General features: G+C 46.7%; 1 protein-coding gene across 1 annotated transcript in view; it reads right to left on the bottom strand.

Annotated features, from left to right (window-relative positions):
- Positions 1-24,753, bottom strand: part of STAB2 (stabilin 2) — a 158,466-nt gene that overhangs the window by 66,480 nt on the left and 67,233 nt on the right. Inside the window, exons 20-31 of the mRNA XM_019952337.3 lie at positions 23,875-23,961; positions 22,717-22,803; positions 21,128-21,239; positions 18,492-18,672; positions 16,414-16,507; positions 15,039-15,197; positions 10,298-10,393; positions 8,541-8,636; positions 5,998-6,045; positions 4,371-4,507; positions 3,825-3,939; positions 898-975 (exon numbers count right to left, since the gene is read on the bottom strand). Coding sequence (XP_019807896.2) covers positions 898-975; positions 3,825-3,939; positions 4,371-4,507; positions 5,998-6,045; positions 8,541-8,636; positions 10,298-10,393; positions 15,039-15,197; positions 16,414-16,507; positions 18,492-18,672; positions 21,128-21,239; positions 22,717-22,803; positions 23,875-23,961 — 1,290 coding nt within the window. The remainder of the gene's footprint in view (positions 1-897; positions 976-3,824; positions 3,940-4,370; positions 4,508-5,997; positions 6,046-8,540; positions 8,637-10,297; positions 10,394-15,038; positions 15,198-16,413; positions 16,508-18,491; positions 18,673-21,127; positions 21,240-22,716; positions 22,804-23,874; positions 23,962-24,753) is intronic.

The raw sequence follows: 24,753 nt of genomic DNA on the forward strand, positions 1-24,753 counted from the left end.
ATACTCTTAGTAATTTTGCTTTCTGATAAATGAAGGCATAAGCCCAGTATAGTTCCCTGCAAATGACCTATCACTTGCTCAAAATATGGTGTAGTTTTTAATGCCTCTTGGTAATACAAGAGAATTGCAAGGTCTTTGCAAAGTGTTGCACTCAGAAGTCTTATAAGAAGCCTCTCTTTTCTGAACAGAAACAGTTAATGTGTTCTGTAACTTGAAATAGAAAAGTATGTAAGTGCCAAGTGAGAATAATTTTAGTTAAAATGCAATTAGTTAATTGTCTTTCCTAATCTTCCGCTTTTCAAAATTTCCCAGTATACCCTAAATTCGAACTTTAATTTTAAATGAAGATATTAATATAGTAACTGAAAATTATAGGATAGTTTAAAAGCTCGTTTCCCATTAAATTTTTTTTTTCTATTTCATACCTTTGAATACTGTTGAATTGCATCTTAGAAGAAAATAAAAATTCTACAATACCCTTCCTACCCTTTTCCATTTTTTTTTTCCAGGGCACAATAATGCAGAGGGGAGAGGACCAGTGACACACAGCCAGTTGCGTCTCCTCCAGTTCTTGATTACATCCAATCTGGGCATATGGACTTCCCAATACTAAGGTTCCCGTGTACCTTGTAAGATGTTCTGATAACTAAGAAATATGATATATGTGGCCACACATTATACGGGACCCACTGCAGGATATAGGCTGAGTATATAGTAACTGAGTCTTACTGAATGAGTAGAGCCTCGAAATGGTTTTAAAATAAAAATAGTGAAGCACAATACAGGTTGTTTTTATATTAAGGCTAAGTATTTTTTTCCCAAAAAAGATCCTGCACAGGAGGATAAATAACAAAAGGAGAAGAGATTCCACGTGTGCGGGAGGAAGCGATTTGGTACCTTGTTGATGACGTGTATCACTCCGTTTGTGGCTGCGTTGTCACCATCAATGACGCTCGCTCCTTCGATTGTGATATTCTGTGAACGCACCACAGTGAGAAGGTGAGTCCCTATAGAGTACACCCAGGGATTGAATTATTTGTGGGTTTCCCACTTTTTGAGTAGTAGTGACCCCCTCACTTTTGGACCATGACACACAGTCAGAAATATTTTTAAACTGTGAGCCTTTTGACATTACACACACACACACACACAATTGAAATGAAATAATACTTTCCTCTACTATGTGGGAGGCACCTGATCATCGATTCTACTCTATTTCATTCTATTTCATTCAAAAAGTGCTGGGGACTTCCCTGGTGGCACAGTGGTTAAGAACCCTCCTGCCAATGCAGGGGACACGGGTTCCATCCCTGGTCCGGGAAGATCCCACATGCCGCAGAGCAACTAAGCCGGTGCGCCACAACTACTGAGCCTGCGCTCTAGAGCCCACGAGCCACAACTCCTGAGCCTGCGTGCCACAACTGCTGAAGTCCATGCACCCCAACTACTGAAGCTCGCGCCGCCTATAGCCTGTACTCCGCAACAAGAGAAGTCCCCACTCGCTGCAACTAGAGAAAGCCCGTGCGCTGCAAAGAAGAACCAATGCTGCCAAAAAAAAAAAAAAAATGCTGGCTGAGGCTCACTAAAGTGACCCTGCAGTTGGAAAAACACCGCAGATAGTGTTGTGGGTTGAATTGTGTCTCCAAAATTCGTATGCTGAAGTGCTAACCACCAGTGTCTCAGAATGTGACCCTATTTGGAGACAGGGTCTTTACAGAGGTAATCAAGTTAAAATGAGGTCATTAGGGTGGGCCCTAATCCAATATGACCGGTGTCCTTATAAGAAGAGGATATTTGGGTACAGACAGCTATGGAGGGAGAAGACCATGTGAACGTGAGGACGGTCATCTACGAGCCAAGGAGAGAGCCTGACGTCAGTCCTCAGAGAGAACCAACCCTGCCCACACCTTGACCTTGGACTTCGAGCCTCCAGAACTCTGAGACAAAAATTTCTGTTGTTTAAGCCACCCAGTCTGTGTTTCTTTGTTATAGTAGGCCTAGCAAACGAATACAGATAGTTACTGACTTTTCAAGAATATTAATTACACGGGGAAAGGAGCTAAGTAAACCCAAATGACACATCTGGGCTCCGCTCTCTCTGGTTTCCTCTCCTCTTCTCCCACCACTGCTCTTTGTCTGAAATTCCTCCTGGAAAACCTGGGTGCAGAGGGGACTTGCCTCACCCTGAGAACATCAGCAGAGGTCCTGAAACAAACGTTCCTGGCTACTTTGCACATCTCTTCTGGTTACAGGGAGACATTTATATCAGGCGTAAGAAAGAACCCATTACAACTGTGTCTTTGATGGTTGGCTGCTCTAGCTCACAGGTCTTGACTGATTTACCTCTGAATCTACGGAACCTGGGATGAACCTTCCCAGGGTGGGTGTTCGACTAATGCTTGCTCAGAGCATCAGTGATTTCAAACACCAATGGAAAACCACCCATTGTCTGATATATGCATGTAACGTTCTAGAATTATTGTAATAAAATGTAAAGAGTCCATGGGACCGTATGTAACTCTTTTCTGCTTTCTAAAAGGAATGATCTGAGGAAGCACATATATTTAGGTAATACTAGGCATAGAGCCTTTTCACAGCGCCATCACTGATGGGTAGATGGGCAGAAATGCTTTAGAGCTGCAATTCTAGAATATTCTGACCCTGGCCCATGCTCCATTGATGGGGCAGTTCTCATTTCCCAGTAGAGTCTCCGTTTTCATCTTGTTCAGTTCACAGAAAGAACTTTAAAACACTGCCGCATTCAGCAGGGCAGCCAGACTTCCGCACAGAAAACTGAATCCAAGTCCTTGAAACACTATAGAAAAAGCCAGAAGGTGAGCTTCTACAGGGCTCTGCTCTCCTGTGCACTGTCCTGTCTCCAACACTCAGATCAGTTCCTGGAGCATAGGAGGTGTTCAGTAAGTATCTGTTTATTTTTTTGGCTGCATCGGGTCTTCGTTGCGGCACGCGGGGTCTTCGTTGAGGCATGCGAGATATTTCGTTGTGGCACGTGGGCTTTTCTCTAGCTGTGGTGTGCAGGTTTTCTCTCTCTAGTTGCAGTGCTTGGGTTTTAGGGCGTATGGGCTCTGTAGTTGTGGAGTGCGGGTTCCAGAGCTTGTGGGCCCTGTAGTTTGAGGCACGTGGGCTCTCTAGTTATGGCGTGCAGGCTTAGTTGCCCCGCGGCATGTGGGATCTTAGGTCCCCAACCAGGGATCGAACCCACATCCCCAGCATTGGAAGGCGGATTCTTTACCACTGGATCACCAGAGGAGTCCCAATAAATATCTGTTGACTGACCCTAGCTTAATACAAAATTGTAGTAATCTCAAATGACTCAATTAGTAGGTTTCCAATAACCAGCTCTTAACCACACATAAAGATCAAAGTTGTGAAACTGTGCTGGCTTCACCCAGAAGAAATGAAAGGATTGCCTTTCCGGATCAGTCTGTTGTCTGTCAGGAAGAGCCTGTGGCCAACCAGTGGGCAGAGAGCTTCATTTCATACTATCCCTGCTACAGAGTAAGAGAGAGAGAGAGAGAGAGAGAGAGAGAGAGAGGGAGAGAGAGAGAGAGAGAGAGAGAGAGAGAGAGAGAGAGAGAGAGAGAGAGAGAGTGTGTGTGTGTGTGTGTGTGTGTGTGTGTGTGTGTGTGTGTGTGAATACAGGTTGCTAAGTGTTGAAGCTGGGTGATACCTACGTGGAGGTTTTATTCTCCATTTATTTTTGCTCACGTTTGGAAATTTCCCTAACAGAAAAAAACTAAAAGTACACTATGAACGTAGGTCACAAGTTTCCACTAAACAGACACAACACGACGCTCTCTTACCCCATCCGCCTTCGCCAGGTGGAGGAAGCTGCCCTGCACAGACGTTGCCAGCATGTCAGAAGGTGACAGGGCCTGCAGATCGGCCACTCCGTACGTGCCCAGGAGCGTATGGTACCTACGACAACAGTCCATAAGGGCTGTAACGAGGTATCAATGCTTGAGGCAGTGGCATTGTGAGGAGTTAAGAGAGTAGGTTCTGGAGCCAGACTACCGGGTTCAAAATCTCCCCCTGCAACTTCAGCCATGGTACCTGGGGTTAGTTAATTAACCACCCTGTGCCTCGGTTTCCGCATCTATAAAATGGGAATAATTCTGTCTGTTTCACAGGGTCCTTGGGAGGATTAACTAGGTTGTACATAGAGCAGTTAGCACAGAATTGGCTGTCAGTCATGTTGACGACTTCCATCGTGGGGTAAGGAGGTGAGGGGGTCCTGGGACATGGTCAGTTGCATGGATCTGAAGGACCACGTGGCCTCCCTTCACTGAACTTCATTCACACTGATGCCAGTAAGATACCATGAAAAATAAAACACACATAATACCTACTTTATGAGGGTGGGAATATTGCTCTTGGTCAACCAAAAGGCTTTCTCATCTTGGTCCATGTCCTCAATAGCTTGTTGGGAAGGCACGAGGATGGTGAGGTTTGAGGCGGCTGACAGCATGGGTTGTAGGGAAGCATTCTGAATCGCAGAAGGAAAAGAAACTGGCCTGACTCATGTCAGAGGACAAATGCTGACTTAATGCTTGGCAGAGATGACAATTTCCCGTGTGATATAATTTCAGAGATACTGGGAAGGTCCTAGGGACCCCTTTCCCAAATCGATCCCACCTACTGGCTGACGCCTCCTCTTCCCTCTGAGACTCATCCCTTTTATTTAAACGTGTGAACCTTGACAAAAGGCAAATTTTCCTGATCAGGTCACACTTGAGTCATTATCAGTCATTCACCCTTTAGTCTAAATGAAGAGGCAGAGAACACTCTTGAGAGTGTCATGCGTGTGTGTGCACACGTGTGTACAGAGAACCTTGAGAATGCTTGGATGCCTTTGGAATAAAGGTGGTGGCAAGATTACAGGAACAGTTTCAGCATGAGAGAGAGAGACTGGAGGCCTGAAATCAAACTTTATCTACTCAGCTAGAGCTACTTCTGGGTAGAAGCAGTGGTGGGCTTATGTTTCACAACCGGCTCTCCAGGAAAAACAAACAAACAAAAGCCCCGCTTCGCAGTGTTTGCTGATTTCTGTGGTGTAAGTTCTCCCATCATAGCTGATTCCAAGCTACCGTCATAACAGCATAGAAAGTGGAGTTGGGGAAGCTGTGCTCTTGTGAGCTAGGACGAGTGGGTCTAGCCCACCACAGGGCAAGCTTATGAGTGTGGGGTGGGTCTGAATGAAAATCAGCACCTGCTCTAGGACCCTCGGTCCCTGCTGTCCCGTGTGATGGGGGTCAGAGGGACCCCACATGGAAGCAACAGGAAGGCATCCTGGAGTGGCTGCTGACCAGACACTGCGTATCTTGGCATCTGTCTTCTTAAAAAGGACAAACCACTTGTCACGATGGCTGGCTGAACCTGCCACCTTGGGCCACTCAGGCAAAGATGACAGAGACTCAGACAACTGGGGATGGTGGGATTAGACTCTTTGTTATAGAACTTTCCAAAGGAGAGGGAAAAGCTCCTCTGGGCATGTTGGGCTGAGGGCTAAACACACATGAAATAAGACAGTACTGCAACTATAAATGCCAAATATAATTTGGTGAATTACCGTGATGAATTATGCTGACTTTTCAAAAATACCTCTTCTGATGAACGAAGTTATACATATATATTTGGATTGGTTGAAAAGTCGACCACCCCAACTTATCTTAGACCAGAAGCTCTTGGCCCTGGTTGCATGTTAGAATCACCTGGGAAAGTGTTAAAATACGCTGATGCCCAGGTCAAACCTCTACCCCATCAAATCAGAGAGTCTGGGGGTGGGAGCCTAGGCACGGCTATTGAAAATCATCTGTTCCATGTGGTTCTAAAGTGCAATCAAAGCAGAGAACCACTGTTCTAGACAATTTCCCTCCCTCCCCCTCACCAGCTGCATTTTCAGTTTTCTGTTACATGTAGTCCAAATATCTAAAATTATTATATATTCCCAATCCTAATTCCAACAAAGGTACTCACATTTATCCACTGGTTAAATATAGCTGCGGCAGAGAGAAAGGACAATTCCTTATTCATTTCGTGCAAGAGAGGGAGGAGAGAGGAGAGAGAACACAGAGGAGGATCAATGAGAGGCATAATCCCAGGGCATCTCTGGGCATCGTCCTTGCCAGCCTTGTCGATGCCGACACGAATGATGCCCAGGCTGGATGAATCCCCATGTTGCCAGAGCCAACCATTTCTTTCATGTTTAATGGCTTGAATTATCTTCTATATTCGAGGTAAAGGAGTAATTCCAGAAACGTTAAATGAAACGACAACGTCGAATTCGTCCCAATCAGAATTTATGTTGTAAGAACACGGCCACCCAGCCCTACAGGAGGGCCACAGAACTCAGTACACTGCCCCCTTCCAGAGCTAGCATTGAGCAGGGGCTTGGGACACAGTGCCAAACCACTCGGGTTTTCTTTCTGGTTTGGCCATTTCCTAGTTCCTTAGGCAAGTTCCTTCATCTCTCTGGGCTTCAACGTTCCCAGCTGTGAAACGGGGATGATAAAAGCTCCAGCTGATAGTGTTGATGTGGAAACTGGAAGAGTTAACGTTTCTAAAGTGCTTAGAATAGAGGATGGCATGCAGGACACAGTCAGTAGGTTTTAGCCACTATTATTTTTAACTTATCCGCCATGGGGTTTGTTAATGAACATATATGCTGAACCATCACAACTGGCACCAGGTTGGAGTGAGGGAGGATATAAGATATGAAAGAGAAAAGATGGCCCCTGACCTTATGCAACTTACAGTTGTTTTGGGGATGTTAGGATGTGAAAAAATAACACAGAGGGCTGGTAGATCAGTGATGTTTGAAGGTGTGATAGATTAAAGAAAGCTCTAGACTTTGAGTTTAAAAAGTCTGGGTTCTATTCCTGGGTCTGCCATTTACCAGCTGTGGGATCTTGGGCAAGTCACTTAACCTCTCTGAGAACTCAAGTGCCTCACCTGAAAAATGAAAATGATGATGCCTTGCTCCTGGGATTATGAACATTACATGCATTAATGTATGTGAAAACATTTTAAAAATTATTAAACACCACGAAAGTGGCAACAACAATTATTATGTGCAAATTTACCAAAAGGCAATACATCTCAGAGCTGTCTTAATTCCTTTTTGAAAGTGGTTGAGGTTACGGAATAAGTTAGTAAATACCGGTTGAAAAGTAAATCAGTTAGTAAATAGATACGTACAAGAGCTGAGATGCTCTGGTAATCCCTTCAAGGAGAGGAGGGCATGAGCTGGACCTGAACTGCTGGCAGAAAGACCTGAGGCTGGGTCCATGGGGGTGGGGAACGGAGCCAGGAAGGTGACAGCTGGCAAGGCAACAGCTCAGCTAAGCTGGTTGAAGTGAGTTGAGTCCATGTGAAGTCCTCAGAGTTACCAGGCTGAGCATTTGGACTTGATCTTGTTTTCCGTGGGAGGTGAGGGGCATTGTGAAAGCAGGGTGTTGGGGTTTTAAGGTTTTAGGAAATGTGGCCCATGGACAGTGCAGAGAAAATGTTGGGTCCACGCTCCACGGTCTGAATGTCAGGAGACAGGCCTGATGGGATGAGTAGGAGAAACAGGTTCAGTAAAGAGCAGGAAGGACCCTGATAGGCAGGGAGGCCAAGGTCAGATGCTGCAGCTGCCAGGGAGCACATTAGGGCAGGTGCAGCCCTGGGCACTGTTACGCCAGTGGTTTCCATTGAGAGGAGGGGTAGGAACCAAACTCCAGTGAGTTAAACAAAAAGTGAGTGATGAGAAAATTCACCAATTTACTTTCTCATTTCAACATCTTTATGAACAGTAGGAGTGAAGTAGGAAACAAGGACAAAGACCTGCCCTCAAGAGTTGACAGTCCAGTGGGGAGACAGACAATTAGGTGGGATGTGCCCTACGCTGGTAGAACATACTAACGGTTAAGTGCTTGGGCTCTGCACGGAGACAGCTGAGCGACCTTAGGCAAGTTTGCTTAGGCTCTCAGTTTCCTCATCTATGAAATGGGCATAATAATAGCATAAGCCCAGAGGCTGTGGTTTAAAGGGGGTGCTGCAGCATGTTAAGGATTTAGTAAGATGCCTGGTACACAGAAGGTGCGCGTGCATGCGTGCGCGTGTGTGTGCACACACGCACACACACCCCCCAGACAGGGGTAAGCACAAGGTGCTCTGGGTGCCTATAGGAGGCACACAGCCCGGACAGGAGTGCCCAAGAGCTCAGCAGGGACCAGTTATTTGCTCATTTGGGAAGTCTGGGACTAGCAAGAGGCAGAATGACAAGAAAGGGAAGGCAGGACTGCTTGGTACACAGAAGGTGCCTAATAAAAGTTACCTCCCTTCAACTTGTAGAAAATTTGTGACTCACAGAGCACATATGCCATTTATGAGAAGCAGTCTGCTTCAGATAAAATCTGGAGCAAATGATTCGTAGAGCACTTTAAAGCCATCCTAGCCAAGAGAGCTTTTTTTTTCTTTTAAATTTGAAGACTTCTGTCTTTATTATTCTGTACTGGAGTTGATCTCAGAGGACTTACCACTGCAGCGTTTCCATAGCAGAGAAGGCCATCTCCTTCGTAGCCCTCTTGGCAAACACAACTCCAGACATCAGAAGAGGTAAACTGACAGGTTGCCTGATACAAAGAAAATGAGAGAAACGATTTGCTTTCCCAACTGAAGCATTAGATATGAGGTACACCTGTGAATCCTCAGGCTCCTTCTACAGTGAGAAGTGCAAATTCGGGGCTGAAAGATGGTGGAAGTAACCCACAGGCCCTCAGCCCTTTCTGCAGGTTTGGTGCACTTCTTACGGAATCACGATTAGATTCTTTCTTTTCATCCCTGCCAAGATTTAGCAAGCAGAAATCAGGACACACAGTTAATGTGAATTTCAGATAAACCAAGAGGTTTTTGTATAAGTATGTCCCATACAGTATTTGGGGGCACGCTTGTGCCGGAAAAGAATTCACTGTGTACCTGAAATTCGATTCTAACTGGGTGTTCTGCATTTTATCTGGCAACCCTATGCTGGTTCTTCCACGCTTTGGAATGAAGTGGAAGTTCCAATAACCTCTCACGTGTGGAATGTCAGGGCTTGGCTGGGCTGAAATTAAGCAAGAGTGTTGGAGCTTCTTCAGTTTTATGAAGTGCTTTCATGATTCCTGGGTAACGGATACGTTAGAGGCATCTCCTCCCATTGTTTCTGTCTTTGAATATCACCCACCTGCCCACACTACTAGGCGTGGGTCTGGCAGTCCTGTTCATGATATGTCACCCCACTCCCTGGCCATCACTGAGTGTCTCATATGTGGACACCTGGACCCAGCTGGGCTGGCCAGATCCTTTCTCCTATGAGTTAGAATGGGGACACAGAGTGCTGTTAAGTTAGTGGGCATCTCTGGTAGTGGGCTAGACGTTCCTCTAAGAACAGGGAGTCACCTACCCCAAGATGCACAGAACTGCACTTAAAGTTGGGAGAGAGAGAGAGAGGGAGACAAAGACAAAGAGAAAGTAAAGGCACAGGGAGTGGCAAAACGAGAAATTGCATGGTCTCAGAGGACCGAGGGAAGAAGCTGCCTTGATATTGATGCTAAGCCCTCGGGAGGTTTTGGAATGCCTGACTACGGAGCTACCCTGGCGGCATCTGTCCAACAAATTCCTTTTTAGCTTAAGCAGATTTGCGTGGACTCTGTTACCTGCAAGCAAAAGCACTGTGACTAAGGTGTCGTCTTCATTGGTTCTGACGCTGGGTGCTTAGTGATGTTCTTTTAAAAACATGAACACGACCAGCTCTAACATCTTTGCCTGCTCTTCCCTAATGTAGACACAAGGCTCAACCTACCCTTGAATGGGCATTTTCACCAATAATTTGGGTACAACTTTGTCATGACATGCAAAATAGGAGTCTAGTTACCCTTTAAATTATCCTGGTGATTTAGAATTGCCAGAGGTAGCAAATAAAAACACCAAGTACGAATTTTAGCTAAGTTATGAAGAATTTTTTGTTTAAATCTGTCCTATCTAACATTTGGGTCATAGTTGTGCTGCAGGATTATTTGTCATTTACTAGAAGTTCAGATTTAACCGGGAATCTTATCTGGCAATCGTATGTTGGTTCTTCCAAGCTTTAGAATGGAGTGAAGGTTGCAATAATTACTCACATTCTGCTCAGGGACTCCCTTTGGGAGTAAGAGAGATTTTGTTCATTACTGGGCCCAGATAAAAAAATTACCCAACCTTCTTTCTTTCTCAAGTCATTTTTTTAAGGATTAATGAAAAAAATCAAGTCACTCACCAGTGGATGACATTTCCCAGTTTGTTCCAAGCATGACGTTACTGGTTCACAGTCAATCCCGTTGCCTCGAAATCCTTTCTTGCACTCACACTCATTCTGTAATTCCAAGAGCAAAGTCAAACGGATTATTGAAAACAACTGCCTTGCATGCCCTGCCCTCACACTGTACCACAAAATGAAGTATGGAAGCCATCGCTGTGTGGCTCTTTTAGAGAACACCATTAATGTCTTTCGTTTATTACACTTCAGCTTCCGGAGCTATTGGTCTCCACGTTCTACATTACATTTCCCAGTCTGATAGTCCTTTGGTGCGTTTTGAATTCATTACCCTAGAGGGGCCATATGGAGATCTGTCTCAGAGAGAACTTAGATCCTAAAGAGCATCACATTGGAAAAATTGGCCCCTCCACCTAAGAGGGAAAGATGAAGCAAGTCATGGAGCAACCACTTGGTGGAGATCCATGCACACGGCCACTGTGAGTCTGGAAGGCACGTTGTGTAATTTAGAACAGGCATTCCCTCTGAGCAGGCAAATCTCTACATGGACAACCCATGGCTAGTGGCTCAGCAGGTAGACAGGGTCATCATGCAACAGAAAAGTCCCCCCTCCCTCTGGGAAGCTTTAGGTCCACACCAGGGTACATACCTTGGTGAGCAGGGTGCAGGCTGGGTTTCAGCCCGTTTGCCCCATAGGCTGGGTACTTTGTGTAGTACACAAACTACACCACAGGAGCAATGGCCCTGATCATGCAGCTATTAAATATGATGATGATGACGAAGATGATGATGATGATGATGATGATGATGATGATAGTGGTGGGTTGTATGATAAAATGGGGGAATGTCTGTGCTAAGTACAGAATAGGAACCAAATAAAACCGCAGTGGATCGCAACAAGGTAGAGAAAAATAAAAACCTGTGCATTAAGAAGACCAGAAAGAAAAAATACATCAGCACACAAACAGTGATTGTGGGAGTGCTGTGAATGGTTTTCATTTTTCTCCACTCTTTTACTTCCCCAAATGTCTTCCATTATTAAACATTATCTTGTATTTAAAACATAATTTAGGGGGCTTCCCTGGTGGCGCAGTGGTTAAGAATCTGCCTGCCAGTGCAGTGGACTCGGGTTCAAGCCCTGGTCCGGGAAGATCCCACATGCCGTGGAGCAACGCAGCCCATGCGCCACAACTATTGAGCCTGTGCTCTAGAGCCTGCGAGCCACAACTACTGAGCCTGCATGCCACAACTACTGAAGCCGCGCGTCTAGAGCCCGTGCTCTGCAACAAGAGAAGCCACCACAGTGAGAAGCCCGTGCACCGCAATGAAGAGCAGCCCTCGCTCACCCCAACTAGAGAAAGCCCGCAAGCAGCAACAAAGACCCAACGCAGCCAAAAATAAATAATATATAAATAAATAAATTTTAAAAAACCCTATAATTTAAACAGGAGTAATCTCTTCAACAAATACAGGTATTGAGTGACCTTATGGAACCAGCAATGAACCTCAAAGCTGCTTTCACTAAAGAGAAGAAGATAAAGCACACAACGGAAATAAGAAGAGTCCAATCTTCACTGGAAAACAAGAGATGCTCTAAGTCTTATGGATGGACTGGCACATGAGATGCTTCTGTGATGAGGACCACTGCTCTTCAGAGGAGGGAGGAAGAGCTGGGAGGTTTCTTCTGGGAAGTGGGGCATGGCTGGACCTTGGGAGAGGGTGGGAGGAGTGGGGAGTCCATGAAAGCTGAGGGTACATGTCAGAAAAATAAACAGAGGTGGGAAAGTAGGAACATTTGATTGGTGAAGCGTTATTGAGGTGATACAAGACAACCCATTAAGTTGTGGGAAGAAAGGAATAGAACTCCTATTTATGAATTTTTATCTTTAAGGGTATAAGTATTATTTGCTATATATGCTTTATAAGGTAAATTGGGTATCTTTTTTTTTTTTTTTTTTTTTTTTTGCTGTTCACGGGCCTCTCACTGTTGTGGCCTCTCCCGTTGCGGAGCACAGGCTCCGGACGCACAGGCTCAGCGGCCATGGCTCACGGGCCCAGCCGCTCCGCGGCATGTGGGCACGACTGGGGGCATGAACCTGCATCCCCTGCATTGGCAGGCGGACTCTCAACCATGGCGCCACCAGGGAAACTCAATTGGGTATCTTATATACAAATATATGCACGTGTATACAACTTTACATGAAAGGGCAAGACCTTGCAAGCAAGAGTGTTTAATCTTCTGTACTTGGTATTGGGGTAGCACCTCCCTGCACCCCCAGCCCTGACATATTGACCCAAACATGGTCTGTCTTTTAAAATAAAAATTCATGGTAGTTAGGATTTGTGCCTATTTGGAATATATCTACAAGCTTTCGAGCCAACTAATAACACGACTGAGGGCAATCCTAGATATGGCCTATTTTATTTCTTATGTAACACTGTAAAAAGTCGTTTCTCTTCCTCTATCTCCCCCATCAGAATGCTTTTCAAATTTGTCTGCAGAAAGGATGATAGAGCAGAAGGGAATAGATACTCTTATGGGTTGAACTGTGCTCCCCCAATCCCACCCCCGCACTCATATGTTGAAGTCCTGACCCCCAGTACCTCAGAATGTAACCTTATTTGGAAAAAGGATTGTTAATATGTAATGAGTTAAGATGAGGTCATACTGGAGTAGGGTGGGTCCCTAGTCTAATATGACTGGTGTCCTTATAAAAAGGGGAGATTTGGACATAGACATGCACGTGGCAGAATGCCACGTGAACACGAAGGCAGAGATTAGGGTGATGCGTGTATAAGCCAAGGAACACCAAAGCCTGTCAGCGAACCACCCAGAGCTGGGAGAGAGGCATGGAACAGATCTGTCATCATAGCTCTTAGAAGGAACCAAACCTGCTGATACCTTGATCCTGGACCTCTAGCCTCCAATCCCGTGAGACACACATTTTTGTTGTTCTATGATACCCAGTTAGTGATACTTTGCTACAGCAGCCTTAGCAAACTGATACTGATACCAAGAAATTGTTTTTCTCTCTCAAATGCGACGTGGCGACTCAGGTGAGTCAAAAACTAATTGAATTGTTGGTACTTGCTTGGCAAGACATAAGAATGCAGTGAGTTCTTTCACGACTAGGACTTTTTCATGGCTACAATCCTAGGACAGTTGTCATCACCTCCCCTGGGGCTGATTAATTCCTAAGAAGTAGCTTTCTCTGCCTCTGTCTCTCTTAAACGAGGTTAAGTGAAAGTGACCGACAAAGCATAGAGCATTACGCAGTGTTATAGAGAAATAGAGTGTGGTCAAGGGTGGCGACCAAGAGGACAATTCTGGAGTCAGACTGTCTGGGTGTGAATCTCACACCGTAATTTGGTTTCTGTGTGATATGAGCAAAGTATTTAAGCTCTCCATGCTTCAGTTTCCTCTTTTATAAGATGGAATGATAATAGTACCTATGTGGCAACAAAAGCAAAAATAAGCAAGTGGGACTACATCAAATTAAAAAGCTTTTGGGGGCTTCCCTGGTGGCGCAGTGGTCGAGAGTCCGCCTGCCGATGCAGGGGACGCAGGTTCGTGCCCCAGTCCGGGAAGATCCCACATGCCGCGGAGCGGCTGGGCCCGTGAGCCATGGCCGCTGAGCCTGCGCATCCGGAGCCTGTGCTCCGCAATGGGAGAGGCCACAACAGTGAGAGACCCGCGTACCACACACACAAAAAATAATAAAAAATAAAAAGCTTCTATATGGCAAAGGCGACCATCAACAAAATGAAAAGGCAACCTATGGAATGGGAGAAAACATTTACAAGTCATAATCTGATAAGGAGTTAATATGTAAAATATATAAAGAACTCATACAACTCAACAGCAAAAAACCAAACAATCCAATTTAAAAAATGGGCATCTGAGTGGACATTTTTCCAAAGAAGACATACAGATAACCAACAGGGACATGAAGAGCTGCTCAACATGACTAATCATCAGAGGAACGCAAATCAAAACCACAGTGAGATAAAGACAAGAAATAATAAAGTGTTGGAGAGGAAGTGGAGAAAAGGGAACCCTTGTGCACTGTTGGTGGGAATGTAAATTGGTGCAGCCACTGGAAAATTGTTATGGCGGTTCCTCAAAAAACTAAAAATAGAACTACCATATGTTCTAGCAATTCCACTTCTGGGTATTTACCTGAAAAAAAAAAAAAAAAACTCGAAAAGTTATATGCACCCCCATGTTCATTGCAGCATTATTTACAACAGTCAAGACACGGAAGCAACCAAACTGCTCATCAACAGATGAATGGATAAAGAATATGTGGCCTACGTATACATTAGAGTATTATTTGGCCAAAGAAAGAATGAAATCTTGCCATTTGCAACATAATGGATGGACTTTGAGGGCATTATGCTAAGTGAAATAGGTAAGAAAAAGACCAATGCCATCTGATCTCACTTATATGTGGAATCTAAAACAAAACAAAACAAAACCAAACCAAGCTCACAGATATGGAGAACAGACTGGTGGTTGCCAGAGGCTGGGTGGGGTGGGGTGTGGTGAGGGTAAATGGGGTCAAAAGGTGAAAAAAAATAGTACCTACATCATAGGTTTGTTGCGACAATTAACCCTTTCCCACTGCTACAAATGAAAAAAGAGCTGCAGTAAATTCTAGCCAAAGTACTTCTGTGTCTAGGGGAAAAGACAATCTACTCCAGGAACCCTGCTTCCTCTTGGCTCTCCACTCATCACACCTACCTGCCCGGGGCCGACGTACAAACAGGTTGCATTGTGGTGGCAGCTGCCAGCACTGGGCAGCAGGCAGGTGTTGATCTCTGAGCAATCCCTTCCGTCCCCCGTCCATCCCTGATGGCATACGCAGACGTGGGTTCCCCTGCCAGTTCTGATGCATTCTGCCTACAGGAGGAAGCAGCAGCAACACCTCTGAAACCCCCCGTCCAGCTGCAAGATTCCAAGCGCAAAGCAAGGACTTCCAGAGGTACACTGCAGAAGCTTATATTTACATGGAGTGCAAAGGAAATGATTAAGACACACATTTGCATTAAGATCAATGGAAAAGATAAGATGACTTGAAGAACAAATTTGCTTGTTTTTGGCCAGCTAACGGCCACCGTCACTAACGTCACTGCCACTTATTGAGCCAGGGATTGTTCTGAATGTTTTGCAGGTGTACGCCATCATCTTGAGGAAGGTACTGTGACTATCTCTATTTTACAGATAAGGAAACTGAGGCTCAGAGGAGGTAAGTGACTTGCCCAAGGTCACACAGCTGTAAAGAGGCATGAACCCAGGTCTGTAGGATGCTCTAGCCCAAGCTCCTACCTGTACCAAGTCCAGGCCTTTTAGGATGACAACACCAGGAAGCTGAAGGACAGAGTGAGAGGTGCAAGGTAAGCTGTCCAGATGAGGCTGAGTGGGTGGGGCTTGCCCAGGCCCAGTCTGGAGGGTTGGGCAAGGCGTTTGTATCTGATTTCATCCTCAGAGCCAGGAGAAGTTCGTGAAGGGATTTCAGCAAGGGGGAAACATGATCTGATCCACTCTGGCTGTGGCTACAGCCAAGAGGAGCATCAGGGAGAACAGTTATTAAACTGTGGGTAGGGAATGAAGGTGACCTTGGCTGGGTGGTGGTGGTGATATTCAGAAGGTATTAATGAAAGCAACAGTCAGTTTGGGCTATACCCCTGACACTAACAGAACTTAAGGCAAGTCACTTAAGGTCTCTGAGCCTCAGTTTCCTGATCAGTAAAATGGGGATAAACAACATCTGCTTCAATGGGTTGATGGGAAGAGCAAATGAGATCACATACATGAAAGTCACTTGTAAGCTGTAATGTCTGAATCAGAAGTTTATTACTAATGATCTCCAGTATCTGATCCTTTGGTTGTGTTTTTAGAAGCCCAATACCCCTGCACATGTGAACCTGGGGCTCCCCCAGCACACGTGGACTTAGGAAGTGGAAGCTCACAGAAGGCACCTGGCACCATCTTTAAAATGCAGGGTTCAAGCAAATGTGCCTCATGCAATGAAGTCATCGGACACTGCCTTTTGGAAGGTCTTCCCTCAGGATTTCCTAAAAAACCTGGCAGCTTGGAAATAAAGACCAACACTCACATTGCGGCTGCAGCCCCCTCGGGTTAATCCCGAACAAGGGTCCATCTCTGAACAGAGGCTTCCGTCCCCTTCATACCCTGCTTTGCAAACACAGCTGCAAAGAAGAGTGAGCACACGAAGTCAGCCCTAGAAATATAAGCACCAACGATCCCACCCCTCCCCAAGAAGACCAGCCAGGCAGGGGTGAACGTGTTCACGGCCAGGTGGCCTGACACTTTGCCCTTGTCGGGGGAGCCATGTACCATGGTGGCCACCAGCACTCCCGGGTCTGCAGTCAGATACACCTGGGTGGGTATCCAGGCCCCACCTCTTAGCAGTTATGTGACCTTGAGCGAGTCCCTTAACCTCTGGGAGACTGTTTCCTCACCTGGAGAATGGGTCTAACATCTCCCTCATAAAGCTGTGGTATAGAGTGAATGCACACGGGGCGTTCAGCAGGGCACTTGCTCACACTTGCACCTTCTCAGGCTCGACACTGGGCGGCTTTTCTGTTCTTATGGGGCTGGAATCTGTCTCTTTATACCGCAAGTCATTACCTCTGGTTCAGCAGAGAACAACGCTCTCTTCTGTGTGACAGTTCAGTGATTTGAACATGACAATCAGGTGAGACCTTCCCTCTCTCCCTTCCCTGATCTCTCAGATGTTCTTTTTTTTAGAGCACAACATTCTCAGGTGCCTGATTCCATGATCCACCACGCCCTCAGGCACTCCTCTCAAAATGCTCCACCTTGAAACTTTAGCTATTAGATAGGACCATTCATTCATTCGTTTGGTCAACCAGTATTTACTGAGTGCCCTGTGATAGGTGCTGGGACACCTATCACACGCCCACGTCACTATTGCAGATTCAGTCATACGTGCTTCACAAAACTCTAAATAAAATTATTTTTCATGCATCAAGAATCCTAGAAGAACTAAATACTTCAGGTGGTCCCCAAATGAAGAAATAGATTGATCTGTTTCAACATTGATTTACCTAAGTTTATATAGGAAATACAGACCCATGTTGATGATCCCCTGTGGGTGATTAGAGGTTTTTAAATTTATTTATTGTTTATTTATTTACTTTTTTTTTTTCTGGCCGTGCCTCACGGCTTGCAGTATCTTAGTTTCTGACCAGGGATTGAACCCAGGCCCCAGCAGTGAGAGCGCCGAGTCCCAGCCCCTGGACTGCCAGGGAATTCCCGTAAGAGGTTTTAAGGGCAATTTTGGTGACGTGTGACTTTCGCCTTATGCACTGATGTATATACGAGCTCCTTAGGAGGATGCATTTCTATTGTACCACCATGGAAGAGCAAAGTCAGTCTCTGCCCCATGCTTCCTACAGACTGGTGGGGGAGACAGATCACAAACAGGTAAGCAAATGATTAGGTAATTACAAATTAAGAAAAGTGCTGCAAAAATAAGGCTAAGAATTCTACATGTTGTCTGCATTTCCCAGGATATTTTTTGCATGGTTACTGCCTTTGAACCAGATATTCCCAGAGAGGAAAATTTCCTCTGACATGTTCCCCCCATGCCCACTTCATATGTTAGATAGCATTAAGAAAACAAATGGTGATCCAGTGACCAACGATCCAATTTCTTGTAAGATGCCTTTAACAGGGGCGTAGTTACTAATGACCTTAGGAAGTAAAGGCGTTTTTAAAGGGTTGGAAAGTTGGTGGGCAAATCTTCATTTCCTTCACATGAGTGATGGTAATAACTGCAGTTTCCATGACTGAACACCTATGATGTACTAGCCCTGGGGCTGGATGATTTGGCATTCAGTTCTTCGAATCTCCACAACTGCCAGGCTAGGTAGGCAACATCACCCTTATTGTACTGATGACAAAAGTGAGGCTCAGACAGGCTAAGTAACTGCCCAAGGTCACACAGCTGGTAAGTTTCAAAGCAGGGAATGCTGCAAACTTTGAACCCAGCTCAGTCTGAGGTTTTCTCCACAAAAGCCGTACTGGCAGCTGAAGAGAACAGGGCTTAGTTTATGAAGAGTTTAGATATGGGTTGGGTGTGTCTACAGGTAACACAGTGGCCATGGGCCGTTAAGGATGGCAATCCCCCCTCCCCGACCGGCCTACCTTGCTGTCCCATTGCTGTATTCGCAGGTGGCATGGATGTGACAGAACTGCAGGTAGGGCCCACAGGCTGAGGTCTGCTTGTGACAGAATCTTCCGGCGGAGCCGTCCCTGCAGGTGCCGGGGAGACAGGCGCCGTCACTGTCAATTCTGTTGTCACACGTTCCGAAACTGCACAGACACCCTGGAAGGGAAGGAAGAGGGCCGTTCAGGGCTTGGGGACAAGCTTAGCAATGGCACATGGGTCATGGAGGACAGGGCCCCCTCCCCTCACCCCCCACTCACTCCTGTAGGTGCAGAACCCGGGGCTGAGACGCGGAAGGCTCTGGACGCTATTTCTCAGCGTCTTTCTCGTGTGCCAGGACAGCTCTCGGTGAGAAGAGCTTGGTCTTCGGGATGCTTTGTGTGTCTGTGTGCGGGGTGCAGCGGGAGGGTGGGTTGTGATGGTGTGAAAGAGGCCAAGGAGCTCCATTTTCACCTACTTCACGGTAGGAGAGTTTAGTCTGGAAATTTCTCGCCTTTTCCTGAAGACATTCTGGAAGTGATTTCTCCTGCCGGCTCAGCCTCTGATGTGTGGCCTATATATTTGCACTTCACCCTCCATCACAGCAAACCAATGCTAACTCATGCCCAATATTTGCACACTGACCTTGTTCTAGGCATCGGGCCAGCCTTTAACCTGTACCCTCTCATTCACAGTCACCAGCCTCAGGAGTTAGGTATCAATACTTTTACATCCCCATTTTCCAGATGAAAAAACTGAGGCCCAGAGAGGTAAAACGAATTGCCTGACTTGCTGGCAAGTTCCCAAACAGGGACTTGAACTCAGACCTTCAAATTCCATTTCCGTTAGTGACCATGAGTAACCAGGCGATCAGTGTATCGACTGGCATTTCCACTGTCTGTTATCATCTTAAACTTTAGCTGCTAACTCTGCTTTTGATTACAGGTATTTAAAAGTTGCAACGTGAGCCAGTGTATCAGACTCAGGCTCCTCTGCATGTGGAAGTGAAAAGAACATTCTGGAGACTCTCAAAGGCAGGTGGCAAGGAGTTGGGGGCTTAAATGTGATCAGAAATGAAGGAATGTGTGGTTTTGCCCCAGAAGGGACTGACGGGAAAGGGATTTGTGTCGGGGCTTGGAGCCAGCGTCCAGGAAAGAGAAACACAGTGAGGGCTGGCAAAGCACAGCTGGTTTTAAAACAAAGAAAACTTTTCATAAACTTTTAAGGACGTCAGGGCTTGGTTAGCAAGGAACAAGACCCCAGAATGAAGAGGAAGCTCCCCTGCATGAGGCAGTGGGCGGCAACAGACCTGGACAAGAGGCTTTGGGGCGGGAAGCCACCCCTGCTGTCCCAGCCTCGGCCTCATAAAAATGCCTATGTCAACAGGCTTTGGAATAAACCCCTATTTTTTTTCCCTCAGAAACCTTATTTGGCAAAAAGAGCATCAGACTAGGATCAGCAGCCACAAATCTGCTGGGCTCTGGTGTCCCGTCCTTCTTGAGAGGTAGCCGTGAAGATCAGACAAAGTAAGAGAGGAGAGGGGTGGTGTGTTTTGTAACGGATGCGTGGAGTCAGTAGTGATAGTAATAAGAATGGCTTCATTCATTGATTATTTGCTAGGTGCACGCTCTGGGCTAAAGTCCTAAATTATGATCTAACTTAATCAACAACCTATGAAGTGGGTCCCAATACTGTCTTCATTTTATAAATGGGGAAGTTAAGCTTCAATGAGAGATTTCTTCCAAGGTCGTAGAGCCAGTAAGTTGCAGAGTGAAGACTGAACTTCAGGTTGGTTTGACTCCACAGCAAGCTCTGATCTATTCATTTTTTTTTTTTCTATCAAGGTCTAATCTTAGCTTAGATAGATAGATGTATATTTCTATCTATGTACTTAAATATTCACATGGTGTTATTTTTAAGAACATAATGTGTTTTCTAAGATTATATAACTGCATTTTTTTTTTCAATGCCTGGTGTTGTGGAACTTCCTACATGTTCTATGAGCTTCCGGACATTCATATCACTGAACTTAGCATAACAGTAACAGTACCAACAATAATAGATAATAGTAACAATAACAGATAATAATATTGGTAGTGCATACTAGGCACTAGGCATTGTTCTAAGGCAAGTGCTTTCCATTTATAACTTGTGCTAACCTTACGAGGTAGTTACTATTATTATCCCCATTTTATAGATGAGGAAATTGAGGCCTAGAGCGGTGTAGTAACTAACCCAAGGTCGCACATTTAGCAAAGGGAGGAGCTGATGGAAGAGGACTGCTTGAAAGATGGGGAGTCTGTTTTCTGATATGGAGCCAACAATCACTTCAGGTATGTGGGGAAACCCTAAAAGACTGGTTTTCAAAGTGTGGTCTTGGGCCAGCAGTGTTGACATCTCAGGGAACTTGTCAGAGATGCAAATCCCCAGGTACCACCCAGGCCTCCTATCTCAAAGCTCTGTGAGTGGGGCCCAGCAATCTGGCATGTGCACTGTTTGGGACCCAAGTGCTTAAGAAATACCCTGTGATAAGGGTATTATCACAAGCCAAGGGGCACCTGATACCAGGACTGTACTGCAGTGCTGCAGGGACCCCGGGTGAGGAGCAGAAGGCAGCTCAGGAAGCGACACTTACTTTTGTCACACCGAGGTCCGTATTTATTGGGGTCCGAGCAGAACTGACACTGGGAGCCCTGGAAGCCATCCTGGCAAACGCATGTCCCATTGCCGTCGAGGCCATCGGCGCACTGCAAACAAAGGCAGGGCCCCTGGCCGTCAGGACAACACGCCCCGGGCGAGGAGTCCCAGATGCTTTCGTTTCCTGGCCTGCTTCTCTGACTCAGATTCAATTCTGCTTGAAATGACTCTTTGGGGCCCCCTGTGGAAAGTGGAGTCATGGATATCGGGTAGGAAGCTAAGACAGTGACATATGGGTGTCCCGAGCCAGGATTCAGAACTTCACAGGAAGTCATTTGGTCAGGGAGGGGAGGGTATCACAGTGGTGAAATGGAACCTCTAAACAATGCTTAAGGGGCAGCCCTATAAACCACTGACCTTCAGAATGAAGGCAGGCCTTTCTCTCCAGATGCTCACACGCTCAGCTATGTGACTCCAAACGGCAGTGTCTTCCCCTTCAGTGTGAGCATTTTACCCCTCATCTCCCCAGCTATTTCAAGGTTAGATTTGTACTGACTGACACGTATCAGAATTGGGCTTGGGTCCCGGACCACCCAGGTACAGTAGTTAATTTGTAGCAGCTTCGCCCTATCCCCCTGGCCTGTGTGGCGTCCCCACTTGGTGGTCATGCAGTTTTTCCTTCCCCTTGAAAGAGGCATGTTTTCGAGGTGGATTTCTTATATGTGCAGATCCAGAATTTCCCCATATGGACCACAGCTACTATTACCTTTGTATGTTTAGCCCTGGCCTCCACGCTAGGTGAGTTAAGTTTTGGCTCTTACGTTTCATAGGTTTTGCAGATGGGCTAACAAAAGCATTCAGGACTTCCCTGGGGGTCCAGTGGTAAAGAATCCGCCTTCCAATGCAGGGGACATGGGTTCGATCCCTGGTCCAGGAACTAAGATCCCACACGCGGTGGGGCAACTAAGCCTGCGTGCCACAACTACTGAGCTCACGCACTTCAGCTAGAGAGCCTGTGTGCCACAAACTAGAGCCCACGCGCCAGGGAGCCTGAGTGCCACAACTAGAGAGAGAAAACCTGCATGCCACAGCTAGAGAGAAGCCCATGCGCTGCAATGAAGATCCCGAGTGTCGCAACTAAGACCCGAGGCAGCCAAAAAAAAAAAAAAATCTTAATGAAAGCATTCACTGGGCAGTGCTTTTTTTTTTTTTTTCCCCTTAAGAATAGTAAAATCTCGGCCCTAAAAAGACTTGGAGATCAATGCAGGCCAATCCTGCTATCCCCCACACAGGGAAACTGGGGTCCAGAGAGCCTTGCTGAGTTGCTCAAAGTCACGCCATCAGCAGTAGGAAAGCAGACCAGAAGCGACATCACTGGACACCCTGCCCCCTGCCACTCCCCCAGGCAAAATTCCTTCTCCTGCAGACACCCTCTCTTCTTTTAGCAACTGAGCTGTTTCTTTTACTCCCTGGGAACAGTGACTGGCATTGTACCATTTCTCGGTTTAGTGGTTTTAAAAATTACTTTTCGACTTAACACAGGTCAACCTCAGCATTTGTGAAAAAGCAAGCCTCAGTCTTTATCACCTGCCCATTCCCGGAGCACGGATTCGAGAAGCCTCCTGGACACTGGTTGCAGTCGGGCCCGTAGAAGCCGTGGCAGCACTTTGGTACCTGAGAAACAAAATGTGTGTTGCCTTTTGGAATCCCAGGCAGAGCGCCAGTTCCTCAAAGGAAACATCAATACATTTTAATTTCCGTGACGATCCCAAGCAGTGTCAGCCCCCTCCCACCCTTAGGAGCACGACTTCTTCTCTTGCAGATGACGGCGTGGCCTGTGCTCAGCCACCTGTTCACCACATATCTCCTGAGGGCCGCCCCGGGCTGCTGGCTCGGCTCTGGTACTGTGACAGCAAGACAGACAAAGGCTTGGGCTCATGGAGCCCGTGTTCCATCTAGTCAGGGAAGAGACGATACATTTAAAAAGGAAAAAAAGAGGATTTCAGATAGCAGTAAATGCCGGGAAATCAAAGTGCCGTTACCAAGTGGTGGCAGGTGGGAGCAGAGGTGTGGGGAGATTGGCGGGGGCACTGTGGACTGGGCGGTGACAGAGGAGATGAGGGTCGGATGGAGACTTGAGAGGTCAGTCAGCCCCAAGAAAACCTGGAAGAACATTCTTCCAGGAGGGAATGGCAAAGGCACACCCGCTGAGGTAGAAATGAGGGTGAGAGACAGGCCAGGGACACTGCAGAGGGTGGGCCGTGCAGGGTAGTGTCAAGGGCGTGGGCTCCATATTAAGAGTGATAAGGGGCTTCCCTGGTGGCGCAGTAGTTGAGTCCGCCTGCCGATGCAAGGGACACGGGTTTGTGCCCCGGTCTGGGAAGATCCCACATGCCATGGAGCGGCTGGGCCCGTGAGCCATGGCCGCTGAGCCTGCGCGTCCGGAGCCTGTGCTCCGCAACGGGAGAGGCCACAACAGTGAGAGGCCCGCGTACCGCCAAAAAAAAAAAAAAAAAAGAGTGATAGGAATCATGGGATGAATGGATACAGGGAGGGGGTGACCTGGCCGCTGTGTGGAGACTCTGCCCTTCCCTTCCTTTGCAAGAAGACATGGTCAACCCGTGGGTCAACCCAAGGGCAACCTGTGACTCACAGACCCTGGGGCCCAAGAGCCGCCCAGCCCTGTGGGCTTCTGTGCAGGCCCTGGTGGCCTGGCTAAGGGCCCCGGCCACACACAAGCCTCACCTTCACGGTGGCATTACAGTATCTGGCACAGCCATTCTTCAGGCTCCTGACTCGGCCAGTGTAGACACATTTGCGTATGAAGAGTGTCTGGAAGAAAGCCAACGAGGAAGAGCATCGCAGTCTGCATTTTGAGGTCCTCTGGGCATGACTCGGCTTCTGCAGGCACTAGACAATCTACTTCTGTTTTACTGTCAGCGCTAGGGAAGAGTGCCAGAGCACAGAGCACACACAGGGCCCAGGCAGAGCCGCCACCCTGTTAAGCCTCTGTTTCCTTGTTGGAAGAATACAGGCCAGGGTTTGCACGACGCAGGGCATACGTACCCTTCCGTCCCTTCTCATGCCCTGGAAGACATTGTTAATCAATCAGGGAACATGTTCCTGTGCATCCAGGATGTGGCTTAGCCTCCCCTTCCAAGTAATAACCATCCCTAACCACTTCCTATATAGACATTTTGGAGCCATTAGAGATTTTCCTCCTAATTTGTACAAAGCTCCACCACAAAAACAGTGAGAGTCTGAGTTTTCCTCTTAGGAATTGTGGGGTATAGGGGCAGATTTCTTTCTATGCTCTAACCTCTGATACCCACTCAGAATTACGGAGAACTACCATTTATTGAGAACCTACTAGGGTCAGACGCATGGCCTGTATGAGGTCATCAATCTTCAACTCCATGTGGATCTTTCTCATCCCTTTTCTATAGATGAGGAAACTGAGGCCCGGACGGGTTAAACCCTTTTTCTTAAGAACACTGATAGTAAGCGGCAGGTCGAGAGACTGGATCTTACCACCTCCTAACTTTAGGATCTCAGAGGCAAGTCATGCTGTCTTGTGGGCCTCAGCTGCCTCATCTGTGAAATAGGACGAAAAGGCTGAGCTCA

This window comes from Tursiops truncatus, chromosome 11 (genome assembly GCF_011762595.2).
Source record: "Tursiops truncatus isolate mTurTru1 chromosome 11, mTurTru1.mat.Y, whole genome shotgun sequence".
NCBI lineage: Eukaryota > Metazoa > Chordata > Mammalia > Artiodactyla > Delphinidae > Tursiops > Tursiops truncatus.